This window comes from Trachemys scripta, chromosome 7, assembly GCF_013100865.1.
Source record: "Trachemys scripta elegans isolate TJP31775 chromosome 7, CAS_Tse_1.0, whole genome shotgun sequence".
In the NCBI taxonomy this organism is placed as follows: domain Eukaryota; kingdom Metazoa; phylum Chordata; order Testudines; family Emydidae; genus Trachemys; species Trachemys scripta.
Window position 1 is genome coordinate 98,081,196 of NC_048304.1, and position 22,024 is coordinate 98,103,219.

The 22,024-nt window shown below is 39.9% G+C and overlaps 1 protein-coding gene across 5 annotated transcripts in view; it reads left to right on the forward strand.

Annotated features, from left to right (window-relative positions):
* CFAP46 (cilia and flagella associated protein 46) overlaps positions 1-22,024 on the forward strand; it is a 155,642-nt gene that overhangs the window by 127,580 nt on the left and 6,038 nt on the right. For 3 of the 5 annotated variants that reach the window (XM_034776106.1, XM_034776107.1, XM_034776108.1), the window contains 6 exons: positions 5,714-5,878; positions 13,558-13,634; positions 15,149-15,209; positions 15,296-15,331; positions 18,102-18,204; positions 19,356-19,468. In XM_034776106.1, coding sequence (XP_034631997.1) covers positions 5,714-5,878; positions 13,558-13,634; positions 15,149-15,209; positions 15,296-15,331; positions 18,102-18,204; positions 19,356-19,468 — 555 coding nt within the window. Of the gene's footprint in view, positions 1-5,713; positions 5,879-13,557; positions 13,635-15,148; positions 15,210-15,284; positions 15,332-18,101; positions 18,205-19,355; positions 19,469-22,024 lie in introns of those variants that run through there. The other 2 variants (XM_034776109.1, XM_034776111.1) reach the window with 2 other exon arrangements.

The window sequence follows — 22,024 nt, forward strand, 5'->3', positions numbered from 1 at the left end:
TCTTGTTGCCAAGAAGGCTAACGGCATTTTGGGCTGTATAAGTAGGGGCATTGCCAGCAGATCGAGGAACGTGATCGTTCCCCTTTATTCGACATTGGTGAGGCCTCATCTGGAATACTGTGTCCAGTTTTGGGCCCCACACTACAAGAAGGATGTGGAAAAATTGGAAAGAGTCCAGCGGAGGGCAACAAAAATGATTAGGGGTCTGGAGCACATGACTTATGAGGAGAAGCTGAGGGAACTGGGATTGTTTAGTCTCCAGAAGAGAAGAATGAGGGGGGATTTGATAGCAGCCTTCAACTACCTGAGGGGGGGTCCCAAAGAGGATGGAGCTCGGCTGTTCTCAGTGGTGGCAGATGACAGAACAAGGAGCAGTGGTCTCAAGTTGCAGTGGGGGAGGTCCAGGTTGGATATCAGGAAAAGCTATTTCACTAGGAGGGTGGTGAAACACTGGAATGCGTTACCTAGGGAGGTGGTGGAGTCTCCTTCCGTGGAGGTTTTTAAGGCCCGGCTTGACAAAGCCCTGGCTGGGATGATGTAGCTGGGAATTGGTCCTGCTTTGAGCAGGGGGTTGGACTAGATGACCTCTTGAGGTCCCTTCCAACTCTGATATTCTATGATTCTATGAATAACTTATGTCGCTCAGGGTTGTAAAAAAAGCACTCCCACCCCTATGAGCTACATAAATTACACTGACATAAGCACCAGTGTGGACAGCACTATGTCAGTGGGAGAGCTTCTCCCACTGACATAGCTTCTGCCACTCGCGGGTGCTGGAGTAGTTAAGCCAATGGGAGAGCTGTTACACACATACTTAGTTTTAAGCAAGAATAGACCCATGAAAGGGACTACTCGTATTCTTAAAGGTAACATATGTAAGTCTTTGCAGAATCAGTTCTTAAATAGGACTAATAGCCATCACTCCTGTTGGCTTAGAGCGGCTACATTAGAGAGCTTACAGCGGCACTGCTGCGTTGGTGTAGCTGCGCTGCTGTAAACTCTAGTGTAGTTGTGCCCTAATATCATTTGGAGAGGTGGTGTTCCTACAGTTCCTTTCAGTGCAGGCTGCATCTATGCTAGGGGGCTACACCGATATAACCATGCTGGTACAATCTCTGTAGTGTGGACACACCCTTGGTGCTTGAGTTTCTCCCCTAAGAAGCTCTAAGAGGAGAAAGCGAGAGGGAGATAAACAGGTCCAGGACTCAAATTATGGACTGCTTTGTTCTGTGGCTGGGGAAAGTTACTCAGCTAAAAAGAGGATTGAGGGCTACATTAGAGATAGTGACAGCTCGGACACCTGATTTAAATCAAGGATGAGGAAGAGAAGTGCACTTTAGACACCATCTCACAGAGTCTGCTCTTCATCCAGTATCAGAGTCCAGTCGGTCTGTGCAGGGGAGCTCATCCATCACTCCTTTGAGGAGTGCTTTCTGGGCCTTACCATCTGACAGATACATGAGGAGATCTCCTTCACCAGAGTCATCCTCAAAGAGGCACTGTCAGTGACCAGGATGTGGATGGTCATGCTACTGGTTGGACCAGGAGTCAGACCTAATGCTCAAAGCAGGACTCAGACCTAGTGGTTAGAATAGGAGTCAGTAGCCAGGAATCAGAGCCAAGTATTACAGCTGGAGTCAGAGGCCTGGTGCGAGAGCCAAGGGTCAGGGTCAAAGTCAGAGGTCAGGAATCGGATCTGTGGATCAGAACCGGGTTACCTAGAGTGAGGCAAGGCAGAAGCAAGGCTGGGTGCAGAAGAGGAGCAAGACTGGAACAAGGTAGGAGGCAGGCTGGAAACAAGCATGCACAGAAGTATCTGTGAGCAAATGCTTTGAGCAGCCACTGACTTCTGCTGCTGGCCTTACGAGCCAGTCTTCTGACTGTTCCAATCAACCAGATGGCAAAGCCAATCAGGCACCATACTACAGGCCAGCTGCGCTTATCTGGTTGCCTGGAGACTAGCTTCTTGCAGGCCCTGATTCCTGACAGTTTGTATATATGTGACCCAGCATGCCAGGCTCCATCTCCAAGGTATGCAGGCATGCTAAAATTGGTCTGCTGCCCTCAGGTATGCCATCTGGACAAGTTGGTACACATCCCAGAGTATTGTTAACCCTGGATTGGTGGATGAACCAGGACAACGTGTGCTGGGGAATCCCATTCTCACCAGCTCTCCCTGCTATGACTAGGATAACAGATGTTTCTACCATGAGGTGGGAGGAGCTCATTTGGGTTATATACAAGCTCAGCGCATGTGTCCCATTCACAAGGACAGAGTGGAGTGGAAATGAGTATCTAAGCACCAGATAATTGGGTCTAAAAATTATTTAAAACATCAAAAAAAATTCTCAGAATGGATAACTGGGAGATAGAACAATTAAATAGATGGAATTATTGATACAGCCTATTCAAAAGACTATCTCAGGAAGTGTAACTCCCACTAATTTTGTCACAGGATTCTTTTAATGCAATAGCTGATGTCTCAAAATCAGCAACTGAACTCGATGTTGAAATAAAGAGAATGTTTATTGAAGTAACTAAAATAACAAGGAAAAATATACAAAATCAATCAATAATATGCAAATGATTTCAGTATAACAAATGAAACATAAATGAGCAATAAGTTATTAATAGTTAAAATCAACTTCTAATTAACTATGAAATTCTAAAACCAAAGAACAAAATCACAACAAAATTTGATTATCTATGACCGAACTAGTATCATAGAAGGGTAAAACTCAAAAAGTCATGAGAATCAACAACCATGCTATTCAATAAATTACTCAAGGCACTAAACTTACCAAAGAATATTTGTCTCTTACTGAGAGAGGCTAACAGCTAAGTATTGCTACAATTCTGTGCACACATTAAGTAAGATAATATCGAATAACCAAGGTAAATTCAGTGAAAATAAACTAGGTTACAACATTAACTCAACTTAATATAAAAAATCTCTTAAACTGAAGAAAAACAATTATTATTAAAAACTAATAAACTAAATATACTAACAAACAAAGCTTGCAAAACAACTAATAATTCTTCTCAATTTTGTCATAAGAAACTAGAATTCTAGGACTAAGCATTAGATGTAAAAAAAATAAGTTTGAGGTCATATGACAGTTGCAGTTCAATATTAATCAGCGTTCAGATACACATGCCTAGCTGGAAAGTGTTGCGATAACACATAAAAGTTGGGGCATAATGGAGAGCAGGTAGCATCCTCTTTGGGTTGGTGGAATTAATAGGCTAGTTTGGAAGTGGTGAACAACAAAGGAGTCTAAAAAGTAGCGTATAAGGGTATGTCTGCACTACACACCTTTTAGCGACACAGCTGTGCTGCTACAGTCGTGCCACTAAAAGTCACACAGCGTAGCCGCTCTTTGTCGGCAAGAGAGAGCTCTCACACCAACAAAAAAATTCCACCCCCAACGAGCAGCGGTAGCTTTGTTGACAGGAGAGTTCTCCCACTGACAAAGCACTGTTCACACCAGCGTTTTTTGTCTGTAAAACTTTTGTCGTTCGGGGGGGGGGGGAGGTGTTTTTTTCACATACCCTGAGTGACAAAAGTTTTACAGACGAAAGTCCAGTGTAAGCAAAACCTAAGGTGATGCTTAAATTGAATCAACATGAACAGTTTAGAAAATAGGAGTTAGGTGTGAAAAGGTGTTTGTCTTTCAGTTAAATTGCATAACAGACTTTTTAGGTTCAGGTAGTCATAGACAAATCACAAATATATGAGGCAGTATAAACACTAGCAAGATTGATATGCAGAAAAGTAAATAAAGGAGCACAGTGCTCTTAGTAATTGGAATAAGCAAAGGTAAATCTGTAACAATTTAAATTTCCTGACACACAAAATGGAAATGAGGCTAGTTTGGAGTGTTGGATATTAACACGTTCGATAACTCTGTAGTTAGAAACACACAACACACAGTGTAAAAGTATTCTAAAATTTATAGCAGATAAAGTCTGAAGTGAGATTTTTAAGTTAGAAGATAGCTTTTTTTTTTTTTATTTTTACTCTCACGGTGTAATGTAACAAAGGAGAGAGATCCGAGATCAGGCACTTCTCTGGCTGGCAGGTAGTTCTCTTTCACACACTCAAAGACAGCACAGCTGCAGGAGGGTGAGTGTGTAAGATACGGGGCAGAGCAGTCATTTAATGAAGTTGCTAGTTCTCAGTAGAACTTTAGAAACTGAGTTTAAACAAGATAAAAAAATTAAACATCAAACAAATCCATTTGAGTCCTTAGCCTCTTACTCAATGTAACATCACTTGGCTATGATGGCCTTTTTAGTAGCCAGGAGAGTGAGGTAGCTGCATTCTCTCATAATAGACACTCCTTATATGGCATTCTTCAAGGACAAGTGCAACCTGGGTCTCACCCTAAGTTCTTATCCAAGGTACTATCTGATTGTCACTTTAATCAGTCATACATACCAGTCTTTTTTCCAAAGCCACCTGCTCATAAAGTTGGGGAAAAAGCGGTATTCTCTAGATGTGCACCGATCCCTTTGCTTTTTACATAGAACAAAAACCTTTTGGGTTTCTTCCCAACTCTTTGTTTCCTATATGGAAAGAATGAGAGGCCATCCTATTATGGCACAACGACTTTCTAAATGAATTACCAGCTGCATTGCTATGTTGTATGCTGCTGAAGGTCTGATGCCTCCTGAGAAAATGCCAGCGCATTCAGCTAGGGCACATTTGGCCTCTCCTGTCTTTATGGGAATGGTCCCTATTGTTGACATTTGTAGAGTGGCCTCTGTATGAACATTTTCTAGACATTATACAATTACTACAACATCAAGGGACAATTCAAATGTAGGGAAAGTAGCCCTCCATTCCCTTTTCAGATGACACTCCTTGTCTAGCCTCCATTGAAAACAGTTTGGGAGTCAACTGCAGTGCAATGAACATATGAAATCACTCAAATAAAAAATGGTTACTTACCTTCTCATGACTGTTCTTCTTCGAGTTGTGTTGCATATGTCCGTTCCATGACCCACCCTCCTGCCTATCATCTAAGATTCCCGTATGAGGGAACTGAAGGACGAACAGGACAGCTTCACCCTTTATACCCTCAGTTCCAAGCATAAGGGAAACCAGGGCACATGTGTGGCTGCCCTTACAGGGTCCTCTAGAAAAAACTCTCTAACACCAGTGCACAAATGTACACATACCTATAGTGGAATGGACGTATGCATGCATCTTGAATAACAGTTACAAGAAGGTAAGTAACCATTTTGTTTTGTTTCATACAGAAAGATACTGCTGTCTTTGGTTAACAGCTCCTTTAAAAGTGTACTCTGACTGAAAGTCATTTAACTTGCCTTTTTGTTAGGATGTTGCATGTCAGAATGGGCAAGTCAGTGCATTTCCTAATATTATTCCCATGGTGGAAACTGCATATATGTCAAATTCATGTGACATTGTTCAAGGGACAGTATGGTTTTTAATGAGGTACTTTCTCCTCTGAAGGAGGATTAGGCTCCACAAATGCATATCCTAGGAAGTTTGCAGAGCCTCTCTTTGGATGAAGGGAATTATCCAGAATATGATTATTAAATTATTAATATTAAAATATAATATAACGTTATTTAAAAAGCATTTTGTGCAGTGGGATAAAGAAGAAACTCCATATTCCCAGGTAATTTTAATTATTAACATATTTCTGATGAATTACTAAATATCTAATTTTTCTTATACCAGGTGGACTTATGGATTTAGGTGATTGTGTGATATTACTAGCAGACAAACTACTTATGGAGTTACCTCTGGAAGCTCTAAGTACCTTTCAAGAGGAGGCAATAAGTTCTGTATCCAGAGACTTTTCTCTCCAAATTCTCTACAATCGAATACATGTAGAAGAACCAGGTACAATTACACGAATATTCTTTGCATTCAGAAATGATGATATCATAAAATCAATTATTTATTATGTTATTCATTTCTTTTATGTTGAATATACTTGACTGTGAGACAAGATTTCATACCCAAAAGTTTCCTAGTAATATTGGCTGGAATATCTTTTGAGAAAAGTATATGAAAACATACTATAGTTTTTCAGTAATGTCCAAACTTATAATATCATTACAGTGTGAGCTATTCTTTTTCTAAAAAAAAAAAAAAAAAAAAGTCACCAAGACTGAATCCACGCTAGGAGTCTGTCACCTCTCTGTAACCTACATTTTGACCATACAGCTGAAAGGCTTATCCAAGTTCTGTGTACAGCCACTTTATCTGCATTTCCTGCATGACTGATTTTGCAACATCTTTTGCAGCAGCTGTTCATGCTCCCATGTCCAGCATTGCCAGCCCAGTGCCAATCTCAGATGAACAAAGGCATATCAGGACTAACAGCTATGTCCTCCCAGTGTGGCAGCAACTCTGGGATAGAGACAGGCATGGTGACGAATTTCAGAAGCCCTAACTTACATCCTCCTGTTTGTAATGTGGTATGTGATCCTGGACTAGACTTAACAGGCTAGTGACTGGAACAGCCAGAGTGGCTGTCACAATGCAGAAATTTAGCTTCGCCCAAACTTCACAGTGTGACTGAAGGGTAGCAATGCGGATGGTCAAACATGTGGTGCAGAAGTGCACAATTCAATTAGAAGATTGGAGGGTGGATTGCAACACCTTGCTGCCCTCAATATTCTGCCATCTAACTGCTGCATCAATCTAGATATTGACTTGTGATGTATATGAAAAAGAAAGTGTCAGTACAATATCTGCTTCCAAGGCCTCTAATTTAAAATATCCTGGACTTCCTTAAAGCGCTTGTAAAGTTTGTTGGACTTTAAAAGGTCTTGCAACATTTAGATTACACAAGTGGTTCTAAGAGCTGTAACATTTGAAGTGGCTGTCAGAGCAGAGAACAGAACAAAGAAGCTAAATTGAAAAATTCAGATTTAGCAAAGCAATCTAGTGCACAGCAAGCCAGGGTGTGAATGTATAGGACACTAGCTTGCCACGTAGTAACTTGTCAGGGGGACCCTATTGCCATGCACTAAAGGGTCTGTGTCAAAGAACACTGTGGAACTTTAGTGTGCAGTAGCGGGGTCCATGCAGCCAATTAGTGCATGACAAGCTTTTTTGCTGTAGATTCACACTCTCCGGCTTGCAACACACTAACTTGCTGTACAGACAAGCCCTAACATAAAACAATATGTGAATAAGTTTTAAGACATTACTTCAAAACTGCTGAACCATTTTCCTTTATATTTAGCTGAGATTACACTGAGAGCTACATATTTCTTTTGATCCACTGAGCTATTGCTGCAAAATCTTGATCAGAAAATATGGGAGAATTGTGTGAAAAGGATGGCTTGTATTACATGCCCAGAGAACTCAAACCCAGTTGAGAAGGCTTTGTCAGTATGTCCATAAACAAAATTTGTTTGAATGGAGATCAAGCTTGTAAAGTTTCATATACCCCTGCCTCCTCTCCATTAGAAGAGGGCTTTTCTGCTTTCTAAGGGTACTCACTGAATTAGATCATTTCCTGATTGATTTGCATATCCCTCTGTGCAACCAACATTCATAGAATCATGGAAATGTAGGGCTGGAAGGGGCCTCCAGAAGTCATCAAGTCCAATCTCCTGCTCTGTGGCAGGACCAAGCAACTCTAGACCATCTGTTACCGGTGTTTGTTCAACCGATTTTTAAAAACCTCCAATGATGGGGATTCCACAGCCTCCCTGGGAAACCTATTCCAGAGCTTCACTACCCTTATATTTAGAAAGTTATTCCTAATATCTAACCTAAATCTCCCTTATTGCAGAGTAAACCTATTACTTCTTGTCCTGCCTTCTGTGGACATGGAAAACAATTGATCACCATGCTCTTTGTAATAGCCCTTAACATATTTGAAGACTGTTATCAGGTCGCCCTCAGTCATCTTTTCTCAAGGCTGTCAACACTGCATCATGGGGATCCAGACCTAATAGTCAGAGCCAGAGTCTGCAGTCACAAGACAGGAGTCAGCTGGGTCAGAATTCCAGGAGATCAGAAGCAGGAGACAAACTGAACCACAAGTCAGATGCCAGAAGTCAGGCTAGTTCAGGATGCCAGGAAATCAAGAAGCAGAAGGCACACAGTACAGAGCAGAGTGGAACCCAGTTGTTCAGAAACTTTCCTGTTCCTGCCACTGGCTTAAGTAGGGCTAGTGGACCAGTCACCTGCTCTGGGGCTCTGTCAATCTGACCTCAGGGGCAGAACCTCACCTTGGGGCTGGGCTTCACGGTTAAGCCATTTTTAGCAGACTGTTAGATGAAGGGTTGGAATACTCCTGCAGGCCTTTTACCTGTCTGGCAAGAGCAACACGCTCGCAGACCGCCTGAGCAGGGTTTTCTCCCAACAACACGAGTGGTCCCTGCACAAGGAGGTGGCCAGGTGGATCTTCCTGCAGTGGGGTACTCCCCAGGTAGACCTGTTCGCCACCGCCCAGAATCACCATTGTCCCCGATTCTGCTCCAGGGTGGGAGAGGGCGACGGGGCAATGTCGGATGCATTCCTGCTCCCATTGTCAGGGCCGCTGTTGTACGCCTTCCTGCCCTTCCCCCTAATAGCCAGGGTCTTACAGAAGGTGAAGTCAGACGGGGCGTGGGTTATCCTCATAGCCCCGGATTGGGCCCATCAACATTGGTATGGGACCCTACTGCAACTCTGAGCGGGCCCCCCTCGCGGGCTGCCGCTCTGGCCGGACCTCCTCTCACAGGAGGAAGGTCGTCTCCTCCACCCCAACCTCACCCCACTCCACCTGACAGCGTGGCTGCTCCGTGGTTGAATGAGGAGTGCTTTTCATACAAATATCTCAAGGTGCTTAGTTGTAGTCCACTCCTGCATGCATTTTCTCATGGGCTTCAATGGGAACAGGATTAAGCCAATTGTGCTCCCTGACACATCCCAGTAACCCAGTTCTTGACCTTATCCTCAGCACCCCCCGTAGATTTCTCTTCCCAGTATCTGCTGCAACCCCTGCTTTTTGCTCCTTCCTATGACCTCCATTGTGTGTTGCTGGGACAGAATCTTCTGCAGCCCTTCTAAACCCCACTTTCAATAGCACAGAGATTCACAAGGCCCTGTGCTTAAGGTCATACTCTAATAAATAATCAGATATCAGCCAACCAGCACCACACGGCTAGATTTTGCTTTTTGATACCTAGAAAAATACTGGAACAAATTATTCAACAATCAGTTTGTAAGCACCTAGAGATAATAGGGTTATAAGGAATAGCCAGCATGTATTTGTCAAGAATAAATCTTGCCAAGCCAACCTAATTTCCTTCTTTGACAGGGCTACTGGCCTAATAGATGGGGGGACATTATTATACAACATAGACCTTGTTTCGACAACATCTCATATTCTGTTACCCAAATATAGTTCTGTGTGTTGCAAAAATCAGTCTTCACAACATGATCTGAAAACAATTACTTCTTTGTCAGTATGAAATATTAGTGAACAAGAAGAATCATAAGCCTTTGCAGACTTTTAAATAAAAGATCTATTAGCCTATAAATATTTACATTTAATAATTGGGCCACACCATTTGCAGTGCATACATTCAACTTCATCCTTTTCTCTTGTTTTTTTTTTTTTTTTTTTTTAACTTTCAAATACTTCCTTGCATTCTGAAACTTATTCTGATACAGATTTTTATTTTCTTCCCATTTTAGTATGTCAGATCTATAAAACATTATCTGCTAACGGCTTGAAATGTGTATGTGGTGGGTGTGAGATTCATTAGTACATTCAGATGCATATGCACTTCAGAACTTGCGTGGGTGCCTGTTTGCTTATTGTGTGTATCTTATAGACCAGTGTTTATTCATAGATTCATAGATTCTAGAACTGGAAGGGACCTCGAGAGGTCATCGAGTCCAGTCCCCTGCCCGCATGGCAGGACCAAATACTGTCTAGACCATCCCTGATAGACATTTATCTAACCTACTCTTAAATATCTCCAGAGATGGAGATTCCACAACCTCCCTAGGCAATTTATTCCAGTGTTTAACCACCCTGACAGTTAGGAACTTTTTCCTAATGTCCAACCTAGACCTCCCTTGCTGCAGTTTAAACCCATTGCTTCTTGTTCTATCCTAGAGGCTAAAGTGAACAAGTTTTCTCCCTCCTCCTTATGACACCCTTTTAGATACCTGAAAACTGCTATCATGTCCCCTCTCTGTCTTCTCTTTTCCAAACTAAACAAACCCAATTCTTTCAGCCTTCCTTCATAGGTCATGTTCTCAAGACCTTTAATCATTCTTGTTGCTCTTCTCTGGACCCTTTCCAATTTCTCCACATCTTTCTTGAAATGTGGTGCCCAGAACTGGACACAATACTCCAGCTGAGGCCTAACCAGAGCAGAGTAGAGTGGAAGAATGACTTCTTGTGTCTTGCTCACAACACACCTGTTAATACATCCCAGGATCATGTTTGCTTTTTTTGCAACAGCATCACACTGTTGACTCATATTTAGCTTGTGGTCCACTATAACCCCTAGATCCCTTTCTGCCATACTCCTTCCTAGACAGTCTCTTCCCATTCTGTATGTGTGAAACTGATTTTTTTTTTTCCTAAGTGGAGCACTTTGCATTTGTCTTTGTTAAACTTCATCCTGTTTAACTCAGACCATTTCTCCAATTTGTCCAGATCATTTTGAATTATGACCCTGTCCTCCAAAGCAGTTGCAATCCCTCCCAGTTTGGTATCATCCGCAAACTTAATAAGCGTACTTTCTATGCCAATATCTAAGTCGTTAATGCAGATATTGAAGAGAGTCAGTCCCAAAACAGACCCCTGCAGAACCCCACTCGTTATGCCTTTCCAGCAGGATTGAGAACCATTAATAACAACTCTCTACGGTTGTTACGGTTATCCAGCCAGTTATGCACCCACCTTATAGTAGCCCCATCTAAATTGTATTTGCCTAGTTTATCGATAAGAATATCATGTGAGACCATATCAAATGGCTTACTAAAGTCTAGGTATACCACATCCACAGCTTCTCCCTTATCCACAAGACTCGTTATCCTATTGAAGAAAGCTATCAGATTGGTTTGACGTGATTTGTTGTTTACAAATCCATGCTGGCTGTTCCCTATCACCTTACCACCTTCCAAGTGTTTGCAGATGATTTCCTTAATTACTTGCTCCATTATCTTCCCTGGCACAGAAGTTAAACTAACCTGGGACACCGCTAGTGTAGGGAAAGCCCCTGGCGGGCTGGGTCGGTTTGTTTACCTGCCGCGTCCACAGGTCCAGCCGATTGCAGCTCCCACTGGCCGCGGTTCACTGCTCCAGGCCAATGGGAGCTGCTGGAAGCGGCGCGGGCCGAGGGACATACTGGCCACCACTTCCAGCAGCCCCAGTTGGCCTGGAGCAGCAAACCGCAGCCAGTGGGAGCCGCGATCACCTGGACCTGCGGACACGGCAGCTAAATGAACCAGCCTGGCTCGCCAGGGGCTTTCCCTTCACAAGCAGCATCCCAAGTTTGGGAAACACTGTTATAGACTAATACATAGCCTTACTTCAACAGGCATGTTTGCACATATACACAGATTAATGTATTATTGTAATACATATATCTCATGCAATGTATTGTATTTTCCTAATAAAACAAGTTATTTTTATATATTTGAATGATACAAAAGTAGCGTGAAAATTGGGAAAAAAACAAATAACACTTATTGTAAAACCCGGAATGTTTTGGTAAAAATCGGTTTAAAGTGAAAACAAAGGGGCTTAAGTATGAGTAAGGTCAGGAAACTAGCTGCAAACCAAGAAAGCAGAATGTATTCTATATTAATTCTAGTACCATGATTGTCACTATAGTATCCATGTGCCTTCCACTAGTGCATTAAGCAATGTGATTGGAATCTGTCACATTTCTTCTCTTAACCTCTCCCCGGGGTAGAAGTGTTTTGTTTTTTCAAATGTTTGTATAATACACAGATACACAAACACATTGCCATATGTTTGTCAGAAAGGCAGTTTTAGAAAATGTCTCTCTTTTTTTATTTCTGTTTTCAAATTTTCATAAGTGACTGGAGGTCACTGCCCTGCTGCTTCTGATGGTGCTGGCAACATGTGGAGGGCCAGCTAGAGCTGGTGCCTGCTGCTGCTGTTGTGTTCCACTGGTGGGAGGGAGGAGAGAGTCACATCCCCAAAAGCACACTTCAGAGTCCATAGAAAGCTATTTTCATGGGTGTTGAAGGGATGTAGTCTGAAGGAAAGGTCGTGGTTTGTGCAATTATGGAAGCAGCCATTGAGAGTGAGGAAAGAGGAGTAAAAATCAACCAGTGAGTAATAAGGAGCACCTCAAATTATCCCCATGCTGCAGTGTGCTCCATCAATACCTGGCTGCTGTATAACCACTTGGGACAATAGCTAATTGTTCATAGTTTAGAGCAGACTCAGGTAGTTGTTGCAGAGTGCACTGAGAAATTAAAGCTCTTTTCTCCTGATCCTTCAAAACCACTTAAAATAAAAATGCAATGCCTCTTATAAATACAGGCAGTCCTTGTTTCCTTGTTCTTCACTTTAGTTCTTTCACAAAGGCTCCAGTTCTTTTTAAAAGGTTGTAGTTACTCCAGGAATAGGTACTGGCGCTTGGTCCTATAATAAGCCTAGACAGTGCTTCTACAATTCTTCCCCAGCCCACCACTCCTAAATCTACAGTACAATAATCAATGAATATATGTGTTTTTTCTTGGAACGTTTGTATGCCTAGATGATCACCTTTCTCACTTCTTTTCCCACTTGGCAAGCATCAGCCTTGGACAAGTGGATAGTAGAGATAGTTCTTCATTTGCTGGAATGAAATTGTTTCCTGTTTTTAATCTATTCTCTCAGAATAGACCTTCAAAAACAACAAGTAATCTTTCAGGAAATGTTTCTTCTTCTAAATCTTTTCTGCAGCCCCGTGTCTCCCACAATTTGTTACCTATGAACTAATCCTCAGTTCCTTCTTGTCGCCAGTGACAGTGCTAGAACATCTGCTGCTTTGGCTAGCATTGTTTCGTTCTCCACCAGTGAAGAAAGGTGTCTTCACATGCTGGACATCCAAAGGGCCTTGGCTTTTTACTTAGAATGTACCAAGCTTTTCTGTAAATCAACTCAGCTCTTCATCACTACAGCGGATAGGATGAAGGACCTTCCAGTGTCCTCTCAGAGGATTTCCAATTGGATTACCTCATGCATAAAGACCTGTTACGACCTAGAGGGGCTTCCACCGCTGCCACCGATTGTCAGAGCTCACTCGAGTAGAGCGCAGGCATCTTCGGCAGCTTTCCTGGCACACATCCCTATCCAGGACATCTGTAGAGCCGCAACGTTGTCCTCTATCCACACATTCACAGCTTATTATGCCATCACTTAGCAGGCCGGGGACAACGCTGGGTTCGGCAGTCCCTATTCAGATACAAAACATTCCACATATTGTCTTATCTTTTAAAATCATTATGTATTTTTTTCAATGAAGGCGCATTTGCACAGCAGTTTAGCAAACACCACCTATATTTTAAAGTTGTCATTCTTTGAACTTTCACAGAGAATGAAGTAAAAAAAGACCCAAAAAGTTCAAAGGAACCGAAACCAAAAGTGGATCAGAAAAAGAACGTCAAAATGGTAAGCAAGAGAAATTCATACTACTTTACATAACAGTGTAGCGAGACGTTAATCCCTATGTTAAGGCCATAATCGCAAGCTATCTCACAAACAGATGGAGCGTAGTTGTATTTCAACTTTTTAAAAAAAAATTATTTCCTTAAATTTTTCCTAAGACACATGAGGTAAGAGAAGCAATAGGGTAATTTACTGTTCTTATCAGGGTCTTTGTTACACACACTGTAAGTGTGAGATGGAGTGAAAACCACAGAATTTGTTAGAATCTTTTTTATTAATCTTTGCCCAATAACTGCTGAGCTAGTTCTTCTTTGAGTGCTGGTGCCTACGTGTATTCCACACCTGAGTATGCATGAGTGCCATGCACCCGAGTCCAGAAATTCTAACATGCAGTGTCCATTGGTCCACATGTGTGCAGTGGATCTCCTTGCCCTCCCGACTGAAGGTATAAAAGGCAGCGCGGGCTGACACCTCTCCAGTTCCATCTTACTGCCGCATGGCCTGAGTCAGAATCCCTGTGTCCACAGAATTCTGCAGCTTTTTCTCTTGATAGAACCTGTACATAAATATCTAATAGTTTCTGTTTCATAACTTTTATATTAGTCTAGTTAGAGTTTTATAAGATTGTTATTATAGCTTGTTTTTCCCTGTATTGGAGACTCCCTCTATGTCCAGAGTCCCAGGGTTGAAGAATTGCATCTCCTGCCCTTGTTCCTTCTCCATGAGTGACAATCACCTCTACTGTTTGAGTGAGACATGTATCTCTGCAAAGTGCAGACATTATTAGCTAGTTCAGGCCTCTGCTGCAGATGCAGCTGTGTGAACTTCAGTACTGCAAGCATCTTTGCCTCCAGCTTCTTCTCACTCCCCTCCAGTCTAACCACTGCTTGTCAATCCACCCACATGTGGAAGAAATTAAGGTTACTTACCTGTAACACGAAGTTTTTTGAGAGTTGTGATCCCTATCTGTATTACACAAATCTCACCCTTCGTCTCCTCTGCTTCAAATCCTGTTGGATTTGCAATCAGAAGAGGAACAGGGGAGGTGTTGCCCCACACGGCCTCTTATGCCATCAGTCAGGTGTGGAGAGATCTACTGCACGTTTGTGGGCCAATGGACACTGCTGTTTAGGATTTCTGGACTCAGGCTCATGGTGCGTATGCGTACCCACATGTGAAACACAGACAGAGACCACACATCTTGAAGAACGTCTAGTTACAGGTAACTAACCTCCATTTCCTTTAAATTCATATTCTGTGTATGAGCAAAGTATCCAGCATTAGATCAAGGTAAGCAGCTTCAAACAGACTTGAACTGCTTCTCCCCAACAAAAGATGCTTATGTTTTTGGTTTCAGTTGGCACTGACATATTGTACCGCTTTTGGTCTAAGCCCCCAGACTTCAGCAAAGCATTTTAGTGTCGCTCATTTTGTCGGACATAGTGTTGTGCAATATTGATATAACTACAGAATTTTTTTGCATGGCAAAAAAAATAATCTTTGTTATTTAATTGTAGGTACCCATTAATCGTGTTCTACCTCCTAACTGCCTGTCTGTTGATACACATAATTTTAAATGTATCCTTTCAAAAGGAACTATTAACCGGAATGTATCGGTTAAGATGATAGATTTCATTGTTTACATCTCCTTAGCTATAGGTCAGATGTTGTGGATCCATATAATGAAGCAAGAGAAGCAGGTAATATATTTAGAAAATTATTTTCTCCACAAACTAAAGGTTTTGTGGATTTAGAACATTTTTATAGTAAGTGATGAACTTAAGACATGAGGTAGTTGACATAACAGCTCATCCTCATAATGTTGCTTATGTTTTAAAAAAAAAAAGTCTCAGCTTCTTATAAAAATAAAAACCTATTTCAGATTCAGTCAAACTAGGCTGCATTCTTCCTTCTTCATATAAGTAATAAAATATGGAACCAACATCTCCAAGAAAATAATTATTGAAATAATCTTTCTCATTGTATTTTCCCCACAAAATGTACAGCTCTTTAACAGTAATTTGTTTTGCTATTTTTGGATTAAAAAGGTAAACTTAAGGCCCTCAGCAATACTTAAGCATGCATTGGAGGTCCCTGGGGAGCCACAGGAATGAGTGCTGTGTGATTTTTCCTTTGTGTTGCAGAAGAGATCAGCATAGGCTAGAACAGACTAAGGCTCTTGAGCTGCAACTGACACTTGAATGTGTCTCCTGCAGCTCTTTCCAGCACATGATATTAAAACTCGGGGTGATTTAATTATTAACTAATCTAAGTTATTAACCAATCAGGCTGCTTTTACTATGTTATTAATCAATTGTAGAATACTTGGTCAGGCATTTTGTTGGGAGAATAAAATATATGTTATATAAAAATAGTAAATAAAACAATGAATTCACACTACTGTGGCTCTTTGGGGTCATGTTGGGTAATGTTGATCACTACTTTGGCTCCTGAACTGGGCTAGAGCAAAGGGTAGTGGGGGGAGTGGGGTAGAGGAGAGGCAGATCTACATTGGGAGCCAGTCATACTTAGATAACATGCAACTGATACAGAGGAGCTCTAGCTGCTACTTCAGTTCATAAGCTGCAGAGGAGATCTGTGCTGCAACTCCATACCTTTGCATCAGGTTGTGAGGGCAAATTTCAGCACCCAAACCCACTGTCCCTTGGCGTTTCACCAGCACAGAGCCTGATCACTCTGACTTCATGTTGGTGATGAGAATTTCACTCCATGGGAATAAGCTGGACTTTTTTCTTTTTTAAATAATTAATGTAAAACTGAAATTCTTACAGTATTTAGTATGTAGCTCTTTTCCTCCCTTAACAATTGGTGTTAATAGTTTCACATTTTCTAAATTTATAGAAAAGCAGCATTTCATAAGTATCAAATTATCTACAAGTGGCAGCAAATAGTGAATCAGCACATTTCTAAAAATCGGTATTTATTCTGCATTCTTTGAAATGTAATCATATATAAAAACTTCTATGACCCTGAGTATTCATTCAAATTACCTGAAATGTTTGGTATAATAATGTAACTCTATCACTTAAATCCAGCCTGGAGGTTTGACACGTAAAACCTGTGTGAAGAATTGGAAGACAAAAAAAATCAAATTGTCTGGTTTCAAACTTACATAAACACCAGAAGTAAGATTTTCAAAAGCACTTAGGCACTTATCTCTCAAATAACCTCCCAGAAATGTGATACCACTTTGCTGTACATATGGAAATTTCATATTTGTGATTTAGAACTAATCATTTAAAATTGAAAATAAATAACAAATAGAAATAACATTTTCTAGTTAAAGTTAGAAAAACAAAATTCTATGCATTCTATTGATGAATAAAATCCATTATGCTAGAATTCTGTATATATTTTATCACTTTTAACAAGAGTTATATTTAGAAGTCCTCAAGCCAAAGATTATAAATAAAACTCATGTAGTGATTAAAGCCTTGAAGTGGCATGTTATCTTGTGATTCTTTGTAGGAGGTCAAGGATACAACGATAATCAAGAGTGTCAATGTAAGGTCATTTAAAAATGACCACTTCTTTCTTGTGGAGTGCATTTACCAAGGCTACATGTATCAGTTACTGTGTTTGTACAGTATGACACAAAATATTTTCATAACTACCACCTATTTTCACCTATTTTCCCCCTGAAGACAATCATTTAATTTAATTTTTATTCAAATTTATTAGCAAAAGCTAAGTTATTCAGCATGCTCAAAATATACTTAAATTTGGTATTTGAACCAGATAAAGTTATAAAAAATAATCTTTAACAAAGGGGAAAATATTGTTCCAGCCATAGCATATAACAAATGTTATGACTTTGGGACACATTGTTCTACCTAATTTCTCTTTGATAGCAGAGCAGAAATAACTGATTCTGAAGTTTTGGAGGAGCTCCACGTAAGTGGAAATTATAGCTGCATGAGCATAGAAAATATAATCAAGATGGAAAAGACTAATTAAACTGTAACTAAAACTGAAGGGTTGTTTGTTTTTGAGATTAGTCTTGTGAAATGTATTAAACTGAGAGCTCTGGAAATTGAATTCCATTATGAATAGAGGTGCTATATAGCTCCCATCACCACAGTATCTGAGCCCCTAAAACGGGAATCGTACGAGCAGTGCAATGTTATGTTAACTCTTGACACAGAAGAACCACCTTTAGAGGTCATTTTTATACCTATTCTATCCTTGACTTCTCTCCTAGGTTATCTTTTCATCCCTCTCAGTCACAAAATATGCCATCACACTTGTCACTAGCTGGCACCATTAGCTTTAGTCAGGATTAAGACCTACAATTGCCAGGGCATGGCGACTGGACTTTTCTCATGGAAAAACTTTAGATTGAATGATGATAGAAATAAAAAAATTGTATTGCCAGCCTCTGCATGTTATAAATTTAGGCTGCATTGCATACTCTATATTATGTTAAATGATTAAATTCTTATGTTACAGAAGCAGTAAGTCCTTCCCACAAAATAAAGGAAATCCTAGAAAAATACCATGAGCAATTTACACCACACTGGGAAGGAGTTACTGGTAGCATGCATGTCCCAAGGTTTGTTATGGCTCTTCTATATTTCTCTCTTTTTTTTTTAAGAGGTATTTCCCAGAGGCCCCAGTCATGACTAGGCCCCCATTGTGCTAGGTGCTGTGCAAATGCATAGGAAGACATCTCCCCTACCCTAAGCATATCTACAGATTTATAGATGGAAGAATTTAAAGAAAGAATCCAGAAGACATACCTGTAATACATTTTGCCATATTGATCACAAGCAAGGCTAAAGTATGTAGGGGTATTCTGTTGATAGCAAAATGGCACTGTCCTTCTTGATTGTAATAAAATTATCATAAATGGAACTTCAGAAAAAACTTATTATCTAAAATAATGGAAAACTGGAGAAGACATATACAACGAGTTTTTGAGAGAAAGTTATAAAGTATATACATAGACAAATTTATAACATTGGCACTCTAGCAATATCACTCTGACAAAATAACAGGAGGTTACAAGTTCAGGTAATTCCGATCACTTCCCTGTCCATCTTACAAGTACTTTCATCTTCACTGAGTTAATAAATCAACAATTTTGGAAACACATATTTGAAAACTATAGCATTTTCATGCTCACTATAGGATTGTAATATTGTAGCACATACTTCTGAAATAAAGTAGTGAAGATTCATCCTGTAGTTTACAATTTCAAGACCTGATAATGTAATTAATATTGTTTCATACAGTTGGTTCACTTAGCTTCATATATAATTACTTCAATTTTAGAATCATCTCTTCCCACACCCCAATTTCTTAGCTCCCTAATGAGCTCTCTTCTAGTCCTTGAGCATTCCCTTTGAATGTTAAGATAAATTCTGTATCTCAAAGAAATGGGGATTGCACAGTATATACTGGCTTGTTCCTCTGTAGAATAGTCCCTTAAATCTCAAAAGCACCGTCCATGTCTTATTTACTGTGAGGTGTTATGTTACTATGGTAAAGTATACAATTTAGCTAAGTAAATTATTGTATAACAGTTCACACACACTGCTGTTCAAATTCTGTACCATAACTGAAGTCTTCTCCCTTTGTCTTTTTACTTTTCAAACAATTGTTTGTTGAGTAATTAACATTGAAACATTTTATATAGATGTATCCAGAAAAATATTACTGTAAAACAGCTGCCTGGTCTAAATAGCTTACCTTTCTTTGCAGCCAAGCTGAATGGGAGCAGTTACTGAATAACTGCAGTGCGTTTCTGTTCTATGGAATGGAAAGATTCTTGTCTCATATTTTACTTAACAGATTTATTGCTATGAACATCCCAGGTGAGATAAGGAAGCTGAAAAAACTATATTTTGTGTTCTCTTCCCTTGCAAAGCATCATAAAATTCTATTCCATGCCAAATAATTATGAGAATATTAGGGTTATGCAATGAAAGGTACAGTATAACACAGAGCTAAGGGACCATGCTCTTCATTCAAGAAGTTCTGCATTCAGGATATGGAACAAATATCAATTTAAATTCTTGTTGTTTGCTATCTGTTAGAATAGTCTTAGAATTTAAACAGTGGGAATCTAACACTACTTTTGGCAAGGGGGAGTTCTGTCAAATTTACTTGACTGTTTTTATTGTTGGGCATATTTTTCTTTCTCCTGAAATTTGGTTTCTTCCCATTGGGTCCAAATTTCTCAAAAAGACATATTAAAAGGTTAGGACTCAAATTTTCAAAAGTTGCCTCAGAATTTGGGGGCCCAAGATCTGATATTCAGAGTTTCTGAATGCTGACAGCTCTGAGTTGAGTTGAATTAGAGTTGGAGATGGTATTTATAAATTACACCTTACATGTTTAGAGTTGGGCACTGAAAATTAGAGGTCACTTTTGAAAACATGGGCCTAAATGATATGTCTCTGGTAGTCTTGTTTTATAGTCCCCTATAGCAGGGAAATACTTTTCATGTATGTGTCTAGACCAGGGGTCGGCAACCTTTCAAAAGTGGTGTGCCACGTCTTCATTTATTCACTCTAATTTAAGGTTTCGCGTGCCAGTAATACATTTTAACGTTTTTAGAAGGTCTCTTTCTACAAGTCTATAATGTATAACTAAACTATTGTTGTATGTAAAGTAAATAAGGTTTTTTAAATGTTTAAGAAGCTTCATTTAAAATTAAATTAAAATGCAGAGTCCCCCGGACCAGTAGCCAGGACACGGGCAGTGTGAGTGCCAATGAAAATCAGCTCGCGTGCCTCCTTTGGCACGCGTGCCATAGGTTGCCTACCCCTGGTCTAGACTGATGATGCTTCTTGAATGCTGAATCAAATTTCAAGTGCTAGGAAAAGTCTAGGCCCCCTATTTTATCAACAGGAAATTCTAAACATGTTGACAAAGACACCACTGGAACAGAAAATATATGAGACATATGCTGTGTGATTTCCAGCACTTCTCCATGGACAGAAGTCCATAGTGCAGGGAGAACACAGAGGCTAGTGATACAATATCTAATATTTTCTTAGAAAGCTTTGGTAGGTTTGTTAGTTACTCCAATGCATTTTTACCAACGTGAAGATGGCTTTCACCGTCACTGGAAAAGAAAACAAGTCTGTTTCCTCTGTCTGTTAAATTTCTCTGAGCCTTTGAAAGAGCAAAGTCTTCTATTTTCAGAAGCACCCAAGTGTCTTAGAAACCTAAGTCCCATTTTCAAAAATAACATAAACCCCTATGCTACTAAGTGCTTAATGTCCTTTTTATATAGCTATCACTTCTATTCCTTTAAAATATAGTTATTCCTATTAGAGGCTGCACAGTATACATTTTACAGGGAATTAATCCTGACAGATCCATTAGGGGCGTGGAATATTTAAGGATTTCAGGCCAGATTTTTAAAGGTATTTAGGCACCTAAAGAGACAGTTAGGCACCTAGTGGGATTTTTTAAAGGACTTCGGCACCAAATACCCATTAATTTCAAGTATCTTTACAAATCTGGCCTTAAGCCCTTAAATATACCCTGTACATAGTGGATTTGTCAGGGTAGCTGCACAGTCTTTCCACTTCCTGGTCATCTACCCAAATTTCCACAGGTTGACAGCCCATGAAGTCATTTAATGTTACCTGTAGGCTGAATCGGGTACAGAGCTAATTTTCATGGGACCTAATAAATATTAATTTCTGAGAGCCTCCACTGACCTATATTTGCAAACATGATATTATAATTCTCTATCACTAAATTTTCTGAAAGCGGAGATTGTTTCTTGCCATCCTGGCTACAATTATCCACATTTCATAGTTTTCCAAAGGACATTAATATTTATTTAGAAAGGATAAGTTAGCTATTCGAATTACAATAGCTTCTTGTGTTTTTCCTTAACAAATATTTAAAAACAGTACAGAAAAGGCATTGATAGTGAATTAGTCTGCTATATATTCCTTGATTTGGTCTCACTGACCATGTAAATTAACTGATCGCATCTGGAAAATTCACATTTGATTTGCAAAACGTGATTATCTATCAGAATAGTATAAATATTCATAAATCTCACTTAAATTTAATTTGCTTTCAGACAGACAACTGACAAATGAAGCAGAGATCCCTGTCATTTGTTTGTAAGACTATATGGGACCCTTCTCGATAAAAATCACATTGGTCCAAATTTTGCAATCTTTACTTAAGTAGTATTTACTCATGCAAGTAAATCCTACTTGAAATCAGTTCTACCGAACTTGAAAGGGTTGCAGAAATGAGTCCTGTAAATTTATTATTTATTATTATTTGTTTACTATTTGTATTACCATAGCACCTAGGAGCCCTACTCATGAACCAGGACTCCATTGTGCTAGGTGCTGTACAAAGACAAAACAAAAAGACGTCAGGTAGTAGTAGAA